Below are 14719 nucleotides of genomic sequence, written 5' to 3'. Positions count from 1 at the left end.
TCTAGTAGATGAACTGAGCTCAATTCGACTTTTGTCCATTACTGTTTAGTATCCAAGGAGCAGAAGTGTAGAAGTCATATTTGGGGATGAGGAGAAAAGGACAGATGGGGGAAATTATGGAAAGTAGGACTTATATTTTAGGAATGTAGGAAGGCGGGGGGACAAGAGTATACTGTAATAACTTCAGTGCTCCACCACAACAAAGACGCATGGGGGGGGGGAGTCATACTGTAAAGAAGAGTATGACATAGTAACAGAATGAAAAGTATAACACTGCTGACAAAAATGCCATTATCCTGATACCTACACAACTATTTAAAGAGGCAGAAGGCAACACATATCCTGCCTGCTCTTATCTGGGGAAAGTGTCTTCAGTCATTACAGCCACCCAGGTCTCAGGAAAATGGGGTCACCACTTCAGAAGACACTAAAACTGCCACAGCCTCTCATCACTGGGGTATCTAGAAGAGGAATAAAAAGGCAACATACAACCAAATATACAGGGGACTCCTTTACCAGACAACTCTCTTCACTGCCCTTATCAACATACTCAGCCTTGATACCAATCTGTCTCAATAGAGAAATGTTTGCCTCAACCAGGAAGCACCAGGACTAATAGCAGCCAACATTCTAGACCACTGATCAACTGAAAACAAAATCATCAGATGCTTGAATACTCTCAATTCTTAAATGGGTCGGTGAACTCATTCATTCACAAATGCCTCCCAATGATGCAAATTACAAACTCTTCCACCCATCCTGTGACTCTTGTTCTCTTCCTCCCACAATTCTTCCACAGGAAGTCAAACTCAATGTGCCAGAGGCTTTTCTTGAGTTTTCCAGGTAACAAAATGGTATCAATCCCTTACGGTAGCTGGGGATTTGCCATCCCTTGCCCATACCAAGTGATGGGCCCACTCTCCCTTCTCTGCAAGCATTTCTTGAACACCTCCTGCTCCTATTTTTTGACATACTTTATTATATCATGAAGTCAGCTCAAAAGCATCATGTACCTCTCCAATGCTCTCTGTATAATAATTTTTCATTCTTTGGAAATTATTGTATGCCATGTCTCACTGTGATGTAAGAATATTGGCAAAATACTGGTGTTAATAAATGAATGAAAAAGAATTTATTAATAGCTTACTATGTACAAAAAGCACAGTGAATACAATTAGCAGAGAGGAAACAGTCCCTGCTCTCAGGAAACTCACATTTTAATAGGAGAAACTATATATAAAAGGTTTCAGGTTCAAGTCACATGGCAAGGTTCCATATTCCTTAGGTAGTAGTCACAAAAAGAGACGGCAATGTATCTTCTTTAATATTGTTTCCACTAAAAGAAAAAAATCACGTGTTTCTGATGTTTAATCATTTCATGATGCCAAAAAATTTGAAGGTAAAAAATTTCTTTCTCAAGGTCTTTAGTTGTTGTGGTTGCTAAGGACGAGGAAACTTTAGCACCTGTAGAAGTAGCTCCAGGTGGCATCTCCATAGGGCTTGCGTCCCAGGATGATGGTTGCAGGGGCTCTGCTAAAAGTAGGACCAGTAGTAAATGTGTGGAGGACTACTATTTCCAGGGCTTTTAGGCTCAGGGTCCTAACTTGTTTCCACTGAAGCATGAGAGAAAGTAATGCTTGAGGTGGTGATATGTACTGGATGAACTCACCAGGCGTAGACCACCTCCTGTCTCTCTTTGCTGATCCATGCAGGTTGACTGCCTGCCCTGTGAGCACCTGGTTATCAGTTGGTAGGAATGGCTAGCCCCTTCTCCACAGTAGTTGCTTCCCCAGATGATGTCTTTGTGGACTGAGATGGAGGCATGACTGATGGACTGGGATCAGGATTCTTGGGCTTACCTGCCCATTGGTAACAGATGGTCTTTCCAGACAATGATATAACAACCTCAATGTTAGCATAACTCCCATTCCCCTCTTATGCCCTTCAGGCCAGTGATTCTGCATCTCATCATTTCCCCACAGTCCAGTACCCATATCCTGATCCTCATCCCCCTTAACTCTTTCTATCCCCCTTGTGTCTCACTACAGATTCACCAGCTTCTACTGTGTTCTCTGGAATACCTGCTCTATATTCAACAAACTTTGCTTTCACCTTAAACCTTTTCCTTTTTTTTTTTTTTGAGGGGCAATTGGGGCTAAGTGACTTGCCCAGAGTCACACAGCTAGTAAGTATTAAGTGTCTGAGGCCGGATTTGAACTCAGGTACTCCTGAATCCAGGGCCGGTGCTCTATCCACTGGGCCATCTAGCTGCCCCAACCTTTTCCTTTTTTATTCCCTCAATAGTCTGACTTTTACTGAGACTTGGCTCCATCTGATAACACTGCTTCCTGGGGCCACCTTTCCAGTACTGGTTCCAAGTTCATTTATACCTTCCATCTTAATGTTCATGGCAGAATGGGAATACTCCTCACTCCCCATTCCCAGTGCTAGACTTTCTGCCACCTTCAATCAGTAACTTTTCTATCACCCAATCAAGATTCTGGTAGCTGTCATATAATGATATAGTATAAGCAATGTCCTAAGTCCTTCCTTCCAACCACTAGTTTTTCCTTAAGAGGTATTCAGGTACACAATTACCCCCAAAACAGCAATAAACAACCCCTGGAGCAACAAAACACACAAATAGACATGCTGAGATTATTTTCCAGACAAAGACAGATTAGTGGGGGCCTTGCTGGGTTGCAAGAAAAGCCCAACCTCTCAATTGCGCTGACACAGTCCCCAGACAGGCTGTGCAAGAGAAACTTAACCCCGAGTCTACAAATCAGCTGCAGCACCGGCATCTTCTGGAACTAAGCTTATGTCAGGTGAGAGGGATGAACAGATGGCCTGGTGAGGAAAACACAGGGTGGGGGTGGGGGGGAGAAACACAGGGGTGTCGCAGGACCTAAGGAGGAATTCTATTCCACCCCAGCAGGGAACCAGGAAGAAATCTTGAGCAGCAGGAGGCCCAGATAAGGGAGGGGCACAGGCTCGGCAGAGCTAAGAACCACAGCACACAAAGTTCTGCTGGCTGGTTGGTTTGTTTGAGGTTATCTTTGGACCAGAGAACAGGCCGTGCAAGGGAAAAACCTGCCCTCCCTCAAACCAAAACACCTGGGACCCTCTGAAGCTTGGGACAGTGTAGCTTGGAAGTAGGGCCCCACTGTAAGAGGGAGTTAAAAGTCAAGTAAAAGATGGCAAGATGAGCAAGCAAAGAAAGTTGAGAACTATAGAAAGTTTCTTTAAGCGACAAGGAAAATCAAGGTGCACCCTCAGAAGAGGATAACAACCTCAGGGCCCCTACATCCAAAGCTTCCAAGAAAAATATGATTTGGTCTCAAGCCATGGAAGCATTCAAAAGCGACTTTAAAGAGAAAGTAGGAGATAGAAGGAAGATTTAGAGAGGTGGAGGAAAGAATGGAAAGAGAAATGAGAGCAATGCAGGAGAGTCATGAGAAAAAAGTCAATAGCCTGAAAAGCCAAATGCAAAAGGAGATACAAAAGCTCTCTGAAGAAAATAATTGCCTAAGAATTAGGACTGAACAAATGGAAGCTAGTGACTTTATGGGAAACACAGTAAAGCAAATCCAAATGAATTAAAAAAAAAAGAGGGCAATATGAAATATCTCCTTGGAAAAACAGCTGACCTGGAAAATAGATTCAGGAGGGAGAATATGAAAATCATTGGTCTACCTGAAAATCATGATCAAGGAAAGCGCTTAGATCTCATCTTCCAAGATATTCTCAGGGAAAACTGCCCTGAAGTTCTAGAGGAAGAAGCTAAAATAGACATTGATAGAATCCACCGATCACCTCCAGAAAGAGATCCCAAAAGGAAAACTCCTAGGAATATTATAGCCAAATTCCAGAGCTCTCGGGTCAAGGAGAAAATATTGCAAGCAGTAAAAAAGTAAGAATTCAAGTGCTGTGGAGCCCCAGTCAGGATAGCACAAGATCTAGCAGCTTCTACATTAAAGGACTGGAGGGCATGGAATATGATATTCCAGAGGGCAAAGGAACTAGAACTACTGCCAAGAATCACCTACCCAGCAAAACTATTATCTTCAATGAAAAAGAGGTCTTTCAGGTATTTGTGATGAAAAGACCTGAACTGAATAGAAAATTTGACTTTCATATACAATACAAGAACCTAGAGAAGCATAAAAAGGTAAACAGGAAAAAGAAATCATGAGGGATATTAAAAGACTAAACTGTTTACATTCTTACATGGTAAGATGGTACTGCTAACTCTTAAGAACTTTCTCAGTATTAAGGTAGCTGAAAGGAATACACTTATACAGAGGGAAAAGGTCTGAACTGAATATGAAGGGATGATATCTGTAAAGCATTTATTTTTTGTTTATCCTTATTTTTTGTCGGGCAGGAAGGGTGGGGTGGCTTATGTCTGGGTCTGGTGCTTTGTCCATTGTGTCACCTAGCTAACCCATGATGACATCTTTAAAATAGGGTTGAGGGGTAGGAGGAATGCACTGGGAGAGGGAGAAGGGGAGAGGTGGACTGGGGAGAGGTTGCTCACATGAAGGAAACAAGAAAAAAGCTTATGGAGGGGAGGGAAAGACAAGGAAAGAGTGGGGTTGTGATTGAACCTTACTATCATCAGAATTGGTTCAAAGAGGTAATAACATACATACTCAAGTGGGTATAGTAATATATTTTACCCTGAGGGAAAGTCGGAAGGGAAGCAGATAAGGTTGGGGGGCAGGGGGAAGAAGAGGGGAAGGAAGGAATGGCAGATGGGGGGAGGGAGCAGTAAAAACAAAACACTTTTGAGGAAGGAGAAGATGTTCTGCATAACTGCACATGTATGACTTATATTGAATTGCTTGATTTCATAGGGAGGGTTGAGGAGGGAGGGAGGAAGAAAATAAAATTCTAAACAAAAAAAAAGAGAGAGAGGTATTCATACAGGTCTCAAGATTTGGTTAGCTCAGGGGACAAAGGGACTGTTGCTGGGGCAGCTAGGTGGCGCAGTGGATAGAGCACCAGCCCTGGAGTCAGGAGGACCCGAGTTCAAATCCGGTCTCTGACACTTAATACTAGCTGTGTGACTCTGGGCAAGTCACTTAACCCCAAATGCCTCACAAAAAAACAAAAACCAAAACAAAGGGACTGTTGCTATCACTTCTTTGTTACCTGAGTACAAAGCAGCCACAAGGAGTCAGAGTTTGTCTGGTGGATCATGATGAAGAGCTTCTCTCACCTAAATGAACTCAATTTCTCAACATCTATCCTTGTTGAATAGCCTTTTCCTTTTGTTAACTCTTGAATGACCGACCTGTGTCCCATTTTGTTACAATACTGAACTTCAACTACCAAGGGACATTTTCCTTGTTTTCACAATAAGCTCAAAGCATACCAGGCTCAGTTTCACCACCGACTCCTGTCCTTTTACTAGGAGATTTCAAAATACATAGATACTCAAGTACCCTAACTTATCCAGTTCCTCACTAGACTCACTACCCATGATCTACTTCTCCACTCTACCTCAGGTACTTGTTTGTTTTTCATTCTTGAAGAGGACCATGTGGAGGTGATATGACTGGCACTAAACTGGACTTAAGTGGAGGAATGTGCAAAGTCACTAACCTCACTCTCTCCTCCAGAGCCATCTGGATTCCAGTGGCAAGATATATCATCAGGGGCCATCTCGATAGATAGATAGATAGATAGATAGATAGATAGATAGATAGATAGATAGATAGATAGATAATCAGGACAACTGGAGATGGCCAATTGGTGCTAAGTGACTTGCCCAACATCACACAGTTAATAAGTATCTGAGGTCAAATTTGAACTCAGGTCCTCCCAACTTCAGGGCCAGTGTTCTATCCACTGCATCACCTAGCTGCCCCAGATACACAAAGAAATCATCATACCCTTGATCTTGCCATCACTCACAAAAATGCCATCTCTACCTTCAGGACCTCTGAAATCCCATTACCTGATTATAATATATTTTTTTTTTTATGGGGCAATGGGGTTAAGTGACTTGCCCAGGGTCACACAGCTATTAAGTGTCAAGTGTCTGAGGCCGGATTTGAACTCAGGAACTCCTGAATCCAGGGCTGGTGCTTTATCCACTGAGCCACCTAGCCGCCCTCCTGATTATAATTTTTTAAAAAAACTATTCCAACTTTCCCTCTGCTTTACCATTCCATAACCTTGTTTTTCATACTGAAGGTAACCTTCAATGCTTCCATTCTTGAATTCTTTCTCAGACACCATTACTCTTACACTAGCTACAATCTCCTTCCTTGCTTTGTCTTCTTCCCTTCTCATCTTGCAGGAAGAGATAGACATTCTCTTGACAAGGCACCCTGGTTCCTATTCCATCCTTCTCCAGCAGATTGCCCTGTCTTTAATCATTACTCTCACTAATCTTCACACTCTGCCTTTAACTGACTGCTTCAAAATTGCCTACAAACTTGGCCAAGTCTTCCTAATCCTCAAAAACCATACAACTGATTGAATTACTCTCACCTTATATCTCTCTTCACTGTTTTATGGCTTAACTCCTTGAGTATGTAGTCTACACTGGTTACCATCACTCTATCTCCAAGTTTCCAACCTCATTAATCAACTTAAGCTTCTGTCTTCAGTCACCAATGATCTCTTATATGCTCAATTTAATGGCCTTTTCACAATCCTCATTCTTCTGGGCTTTCCAATGGTCTTTGATGTTGCAGTCACTTTCTTGTACTTGATACTATAGTATTACTTTTTTAGGTTTTCCTAACAGTGTTTCCTTCTAGTTCTCCTCCCACATATCAGACTTACTTTCTTAGTTTCCTTTGCTGGATTTTCAGCCAGGGTCATAATGACCCAACTAAGGAGGCTGGAAGGAAGGGTCAGGCAGGTAGGAGGAATAAGTAAATGCTTACCAAGAATAAGCAGTGTCATGAAAGCCAAGAAAAGACTATGCAAAAAGTGAGGGCGGCCAGCAATGTCAAATGCTGGAGAAGTCAGTCAACAAGCAATTATTAAGCACTTAGGTTCCAAGGATATAAAAAAAAAATAGTAAATACATAGCTCCTATATTCAAACAGCTCATATTCTATCGGGATAGAAAACATTCAAATAACAGTTTAAATAGCCCTGAGTTCAAATCCAGCCTCTGACACTTCACAGTGTGACTCTGGGCAAGTCACTTAACCCTCATTGCCCCGCAAATAAATAAAATTAAAAAAAAAAAAAAAGGACAATGGAAACAAAATAGATACATGATGACTGGAGAATAGCTAAACAAATTATAATCTGAATGAACAAGAATATTACTGAACTGTAAGAAATGATGAACTAGTATAACACAGAAGAATAGGTAAACTTTTATATAAATTGATGCAAAAAAAGGATAAAAAGGAAAACAATATACCTGACTATAAATACAAATGGAAGGAACAACAGAAATCAATGAAACTGAACACAGTGCAATTATAATGGCCCAGACCCACGCTGAAGATAAAAGATCCTATACTCCCCCAACTTCAGATTATAGAAGTAGGGTAAATTATATATATGTTGGACACAGTTGATTTCTTGGCTAATTTTGCTCAACTGTCTCCCCAACTCCCACCCCTTTCTTTTATATTCTTTTGTTATAAAAAGATGGCTCTCTCAGAGAGGGAGAAGAGATACATTAGGAAATACAGGTGATTTTTTAAGTATTAATAGTTATTTTTTTTAATGAGGTCCAACACCTTTATTTTATATATAAGAAAACTGAAGCCCAAAGAGGCTGTCCCAAGTCATAACTAATAAATGGAAGAACTAATATTCAAATCCATTAAGACTGAGTCTTGGGGGCAGCTAGATGGCGCAGTGGATAAAGCACTGGCCTTGGATTCAGGAGTACCCGAGTTCAAATCCAGCCTCAGACATTTGACACTTAACTAGCTGTGTGACCCTGAGCAAGTCACTTAACCCTCACTGCCCTGCAAAAATTAAAAACAAAAACAAAAACAAAAAGACTGAGTCTTAATGCTCTTTCCATTACACTAGGTTCAAAGGACACATCACCACAGGGCTCCTGGAAAGACAGAATTCCAATTCTTATTTTTTAAATTACTATTAACTAAAACAAGGACTCATTATTCACTATGGATTTGTTCCAGGTGATTATAATATCACAGAAATGATGAACAAAAAGGGGCAGAAAGACGAGGGCAGGGATAGTTCCTAAGAATCTTTTTGCCCCAGGAAGGACAATAAATTGATGAAAAGACAGGCATGGACAATAGAGCAAGGAACAATGAGGACTTACAGTAATTGGAAGAAACTATTTAAAGAAAGTATTGTCTCTACCTATTACTATTCTGCCTTAATTATCTTTTTTCTTAGGGAAGGTCAACCCTTTGGATAACAAGATATCTATTTCTATATACATATATAATATCTATCTATGCACAAGTATTTGTGCAAGCATGCATGAACATATATACGTGTATACACACACACACACACACACACACACAGAAATCAATCATTCTCACCCTCTTTTAGCCTGATTTAAAGCCTAGAGCCAATAAAGAAAGCATAATATCTTCAGTCAGCTATAACCTCCAAGAGATGTGCAAAGATAAAATGCATTATAATTCCATTTGGGAAGGGAAAAGTACACAAAGTACCTTGTTTTCACATAGATGAAATTCTATAGATTTTTTTAGACTTATCACTATGTCTGCATGCATATACGGTTAAAATGCACCCTGGCATCTTTCCATAGCACTACCATTATTTTTTAATGGATGTTAGTAAGCCAAGAGGAAGAGGAAGAATCTAATTTACCATGCTCAGAAGATCAGTCATATTCAATCACAGCTTCTATACCTTTGAACAAAAATTCCATAGCAATAGAAACTCTGGAGAGAAAACCAAATTTTTAATTCTTTAAAGTTGAAATCAAATAACTGTGCAATGTCAGGTCTTAAATATCTCACATGTAAGGGTACAGAGGATCTACCAGAAGAAATCTATAGAGTAAAAAAATTTAGAAAAAGTCATTTCTTTGCAATACACAACGAAGTAGAAGGAAAAAGAGATGTAACACATTCCATAACAATTAGAATTGTTCATTTTTATTTTATTAAATCAAAGGCGAAGTTCAACAAAAATATGACATGCATACCTATGTGTGAATATAAGCCACTAAGTGAATTTTTTGAGGTCTCTGGTTCCTATTTCCATGATATTCACAGTAAAGAAAAATTAGAATACAGTTTTTAGAAAACATTTTAACAAAATGGAGATATAAACACTAGTCCCTACTTATATGGAGAGGATCAGAATGAGAACGAACAGAAAGCAGAACAATATAACTAAAAGTTCTGCTTCGAAAAGAGTAATTTTGACCAACATGTCACACAAAGATAATCTCCAACTGGGTATGTGATCATAAGAAAATTAGAGAAACGTGGAAAAAATAACATCGGTTGTAAGGAAAAGCCTATAAGAAAAAATGGATAATTTTGATTACATAAAACTGAAAAGTTTTTACACAAACTTAACAAGGTTAAGATTAAAATGGGAAAAATCTCTGCAGCATGTTTCTGTGATACAGGTCTCACTTCTGAGATTTCTGAGAAATTTATTCAAAATTTTTTGTTTTGTTTTGGCGTGGCAATGAGGGTTAAGTGACTTGCCCAAGATTACACAGCTAGTGTCAAGTGTCTGAGACTGGATTTTAACTCAGGTCCTCCTGAATCCAGAGCCAGTGCTTTATCCACTGTGCCACCTAGCTGCCCCCAATTTATTCAAATTTTTAAAAATAAGAGCCATTCCCCAATTGATAAAAGGTCTAAGGATATGAACAGGCAGTTCAAGTAAAAAATACAATGTATTAAAATTTGATATACTACTCTATTTCATTAAGGATTATTCTCCCTTATTATATGTATTTAATCTCCTTAAACCTGCAACTAAATTTAGTTCCCTATTTTACCCTTATAAGTCACCCACTACCCACTTTTAGGAGCTTAATTAAAAGGTCAAATATATTTCATGAAGCACAGATGACAGATATTCTAGGAAGATGTCGCTGTTACCCCGGGGCTGTACAAAATTCCCATTCTCTGATTCTAAGCAAATATAACTCGATAATGCCCACATTGCTATAGATTGTGTCCCTTTCTTTGCCCTTTTTAGGTTCCTCTTTTATGACTATAAAAGAATAGCCTTGACCGTCAAGGAGGGGTCCTTGGTTACTGAAGACCCTTGCATCCCATTTACTGGCAAATGCTCACTTTGCTAATAAACTGTTTTTATTTGTGATTTCAATCACGACAACACAAAAAAGTTTATAAGCAGCTTTCTTCATAGAAACTAAGAGGGTGCCTATCAATTGGGTAATGGTTTAAGAGGTTGTAGAAGATGAATGCAACATATGTAACGAAATACTATTGTGCCTTAAAAAAAGATGAAAGGGATGGTTCCAGAGAAATCAAAAGACATATGAACTGATGAAGAGTGAAATGAGAACAATTCATAAAGTAACTAACATTGTAAAGAAAAATCACTCTTAATTGCTTTTAAAGATTTAAGAAGTGATGTTAGAATCAAGGAGAATGAGACATGCATTTTCAGCCACAGCACATGTGGGAATCTGTTTTGCCTTTATTACAAGTATGTTGTTTTTCTCTTTTTTTCCCTTTCTTTTTTTAGTTAAGAATTAGGAGATAGGGCCTAGCAATAAGGTGAAAGAAAATAAAGAAAAAATGATCAGTAATTTTTTTTTTTTTTGGTGAGGCAAATGGGCGGTTAAGTGACTTCAGGGTCACACAGCTAGTAATTGTTAAGTGTCTGAGGTTGAATTTTTGTTTGGTTTTTTTGTTTTTTTGCAGGGCAATTGAGGTTAAGTGACTTGCCCAGGGTCACACAGCTAGTAAGTGTCAAGTGTCTGAGGTCAGATTTGAACTCAGGTATACTCCTGAATCCAAAGCCGGTGCTTTATCCACTGTGCCACCTAGCTGCCCCTGAGGTTGAATTTTAACTCAGGTCCTCCTGAATCCAGGGCCGGTGCTCTATCTCCACTGCACCACCTAGCTTCCCCAGTAAATTCTCAAATAAAATGTCCAGAAGAGAAGGCAGGTTAGAGGGTAACACAAACAGAACAGCTTTTAAAATAATTCTATTATATACTTGAAAAACAAATTGTACAAAATAGATTTGGTTTCACGTACAACTATTCTTCTGTCCTCTGTATTGGGAAATGCTCCTACTTTGTGTTTAAGTCCAGAATTTAAGGGGGGTGGGGGAGAAGTAAAAACAAGATTCTAAGTCAAAAGCCACTGCTAAATTTCATGGACCTTTCAACGTTAGGCCTTCCTATGCCAATGAAATCACTGGCATAGACCACACACCCTCTATCCAAAACATAGTTACGCCTAGAAGTGAAATGCACTATTAGATAGTGAAAAGCATAGGCTAAATGGTCGCATTTCAAGGATGTGGTAGAGAAAAGGTAATCATTGCATAAAGGAGTAGATATGGATTCTTGGGCACCACATATTTAACATATCCATAACGTAACTCACAACTTCTCTCCCCATAACCAAGAAATTGCCAAGTCTTGTCATCCATCCCTTTCTCCACTCTTATTGCCAGCACCACAGTTCAGGGCCCTCCCTGCCTCTTATATACTTGCAACAATCTCATAATTGGGAATTCCAGCCTCTTATCCCTCTCAAATCCATCTGCCAAACAGCAGTAAAAATTATCTTTGTAAAGAAAAAGTCTGATCTGTCACTCTCCTGTTCAGGAATGTTCAGTAGGTCTCAATTGCTGATACAAACTCTTCTGTATGGCATTTTAAAACTCTTCACACTCTTGCTCCAGCCTAGCTTTCCTAGCATATTTCACAATACTCCCCTTCAGGTACTATCCAGCCAAACTGGTATACCTGTTTTATGCATCTCTTATTTTGCATAAATGATCATCGATTCCCTTTTCCAAATCCACATTTTAAGAATCTTTAGTTTCCTTCAAGATCAATTTGTGTGCCATCCCCTAAAAAAAGCTTTTCATTATTAGTGTCTGTCTGTCTGTCTTTCTCTCTCCATATATTAATCTTACACAATACTTCCCTGACATAGCCACAACCCTCATGCAAGCCCTCATGACTTCACACCTGGACTACTCAAATGGCCTGCTGGGTGTTATCCCTGACTTATGTCTCTGCCCTCTGTAGTCCAAGCTCTACTTAGGTGTCAACAATTCATCTTCCTAAAGTGCAGCTCTGTCCACATAATCCCCTCCTCTCCATTAGATAAAGAATCCCTAATAAATCTAGGATCAAATATAAAATTCCAGTCATTCAAAGCCATTTATCATCTGGCCCCTTCCCACTTTTCTAATTTTCTCACACCTAACTCCCCTGCAAATACTCTAAGATCCAATGATACTGGCTTCCTTGCAATTCATATAGGATACTCCCTCTCTTGAATGGACATTTTCCCTTCAGATCTAGAATTCTCTCCCTCATCTCACCTCCTAATTGCCTTCAGTAATCAGCTAAAACTCCATCTTTTACAGGAAGCCTTTCCTGATTACCTTAAAAAATAGTACCTCCCCATATACATAGGAGTTTGCAAGTGGTCTCATCCATTAGATAGCGACTTCCTTGAGGGGAGGGACTAGTTCCTTTCAGAATCTCCATTTTAAGGAGGATGTCCAGGGCAGTTTTATATTTATTCCTCTACAGGCTGGTTTCTTAACTCTCTACCAAACTCCCCTAACTCTTCAACTTTTCATCTTTTTCCTTCACCCCTCGCTTTGCAGCTTCCTTTTATGTATTATCTCCATTAAAATATAAGCTCCTAGAGGGCAGGCATTGTCCTCCTTTGTAATGGTATTCCCAGTGCTTTGTATGGTGCAAGGCACATAGTAAGCACTTAAAATTCTAGTGGCCATAAATAATAAAAAATTGGTTGCATCCTTCTAAAATATAAACTAGAGGGATAAACTTTTCATTTGGCTTTTGAATCCCCAGCTCCCATCACAGTGCCTAGGGTACTTTTTTCTGTTCTGAACAACGTTTTTCTTTCCTAGAAGAGAATTTCTAGAACTAATGCAGATTAGCAGCAGTTCAGCAATGTAAAGTCCTGGAGAGAAGCAGGGAGATTGAGAGGTTAAGTGACTTGCCTAAGGTCACCCCAGCATTGTAGGGGAAGAACCTGAATTTAGAACTTCCAGACTCCATACCTGTCCCGAAAGGGGTCAAATCCAGCCTTGGCCAGTTTTTCGCGGGCCAGGGAGCTAAGAACGGTTTTTACATTTAAAAATACAATAAAACTTGATTTTAAAATGTAAACGCCATTCTTAGCTTGCTAGGGCCAAAAAAAGGTGCTAAGCGGTCGGCTGAGAATGTTCCAGAGACCAATGGGTCTCCGCCATGCTGACTCTCAGCCCTACCCACAGTAGGTGCTTAATGGTTGCAGCCTTGGATCGGATGGATGACCTCTAAGGTACCTCTTAGCTCCAATTTTCTAGATTACAATTATTTGTTAGAGTCAAGAGTCAATAACGCTTAAAGCTCGTCCTGGGGGCAGGGTGTGTTCTCCTTGGCCCAGATTTTACCATAAAATCCAAACCCGATTCCAACCAACCTGCCCCGTGGGTCATCACCCTAAGAGGAGGCCGATAGCAAAGTTGTAACCGGGGGTGACCACTCACCATTGGGGTCTCGGGGCTCAGTCTAGCCTCTACAACCGCGGCCACGGGAAGAGGGGTGAAAACACAAAACAACAACAAAGATCTTAATACTCATTTCACCTTCTGGGTACCCAATCTTTCCCCCAAAGAACTGATACAACACACACACACACGCACACACACACGTACTCGAGCGAGCGTCTCCATCCACACACAATGCATGCCCAGATGTGTGCTCGCACTCCCACCCGCAGAGGGGGGGCCGCGCGGGAGGCCCGGCCCCTCCCCCCACACCCCCTTCCACACTCCGGGCTCGTGTCCCCGCCCCCTCCCCCCAACGAGCAGAGCGAGGAGGGGGGCAGCTCGTCCGGGGCACCCCTCCAGGCCCCGTGGCTCGGCCCAGGCTCGGCCCGGGGATGAGGGTCGGCCGGGCCGGGCCGACCCCGCCTCCGAGGTCCGAGTAGGACGTGGCCGCTTCCCGTCCCTCCTCAACTTCTACCGCTGCCCATCCCGGGCTTACCCGCAAGTCCTCAAAATCCGCCATTTTCTACCACCCGCAGGCGCAGGCGAAGGCGCCGCCGCCGCCGCCGCTGCCGCTGCCGCCGCTGTCACCACCACCACAGCCGCCGCCGCCGTTCCTCCTCCCGCAGCCTCTTCAGAAGCCGCCACTGCTACCACCATGGTGCACTGGGCGCCGCGAACGACGCGCCGCCGCTACCGCCGCCGCTTCCACCGCCGCCGCCGCCGGGCCCCCGTCACGTGACGAGGAGCCGTCGGAGCCCCGCCCTCTGCCCGCCCCCCTCCGATCCTTCCCAGCTCTCGTCCTCCCTCGCGGGTCTTCCTCCTCCCTACTCCCCCTCCCCCCCAGTGGCGCTTTCCCCCCCTCCTCTCGGGGCCGGCACCGCTCTTGTCCCTCGTTTTCTTCCTTCTCCTCCTCCCTCAGGCTTCTCTCCTCCTCGTTGCGGCCTCACCTGACTCTCTCCTCCCCTCTCCCCCCAAGTACTCCGTCCGTCCCCTTCCTCTGCGCTCCCTCTCTGGAAGGTCCGGCAGC

General features: G+C 41.9%; 1 protein-coding gene across 1 annotated transcript in view; it reads right to left on the bottom strand.

Moving 5' to 3' along the window:
• The window catches only part of PIAS2 (protein inhibitor of activated STAT 2), an 81170-nt gene extending 66733 nt beyond the window's left edge, over positions 1-14437 (bottom strand). The window contains 1 exon segment of the mRNA XM_044005597.1: positions 14189-14437. Within this exon segment, the coding sequence (XP_043861532.1) occupies positions 14189-14212 (24 nt within the window). The 5' untranslated portion in view covers positions 14213-14437.
• Positions 14438-14719: the final 282 nt, after the last annotated feature.

The sequence above is a fragment of the Dromiciops gliroides genome, chromosome 1, assembly GCF_019393635.1.
Source record: "Dromiciops gliroides isolate mDroGli1 chromosome 1, mDroGli1.pri, whole genome shotgun sequence".
In the NCBI taxonomy this organism is placed as follows: Eukaryota; Metazoa; Chordata; class Mammalia; order Microbiotheria; family Microbiotheriidae; genus Dromiciops; species Dromiciops gliroides.
The sequence above is the reverse complement of the archived record's forward strand: the minus strand, read 5'-3'. Positions and strand labels throughout refer to the sequence as shown.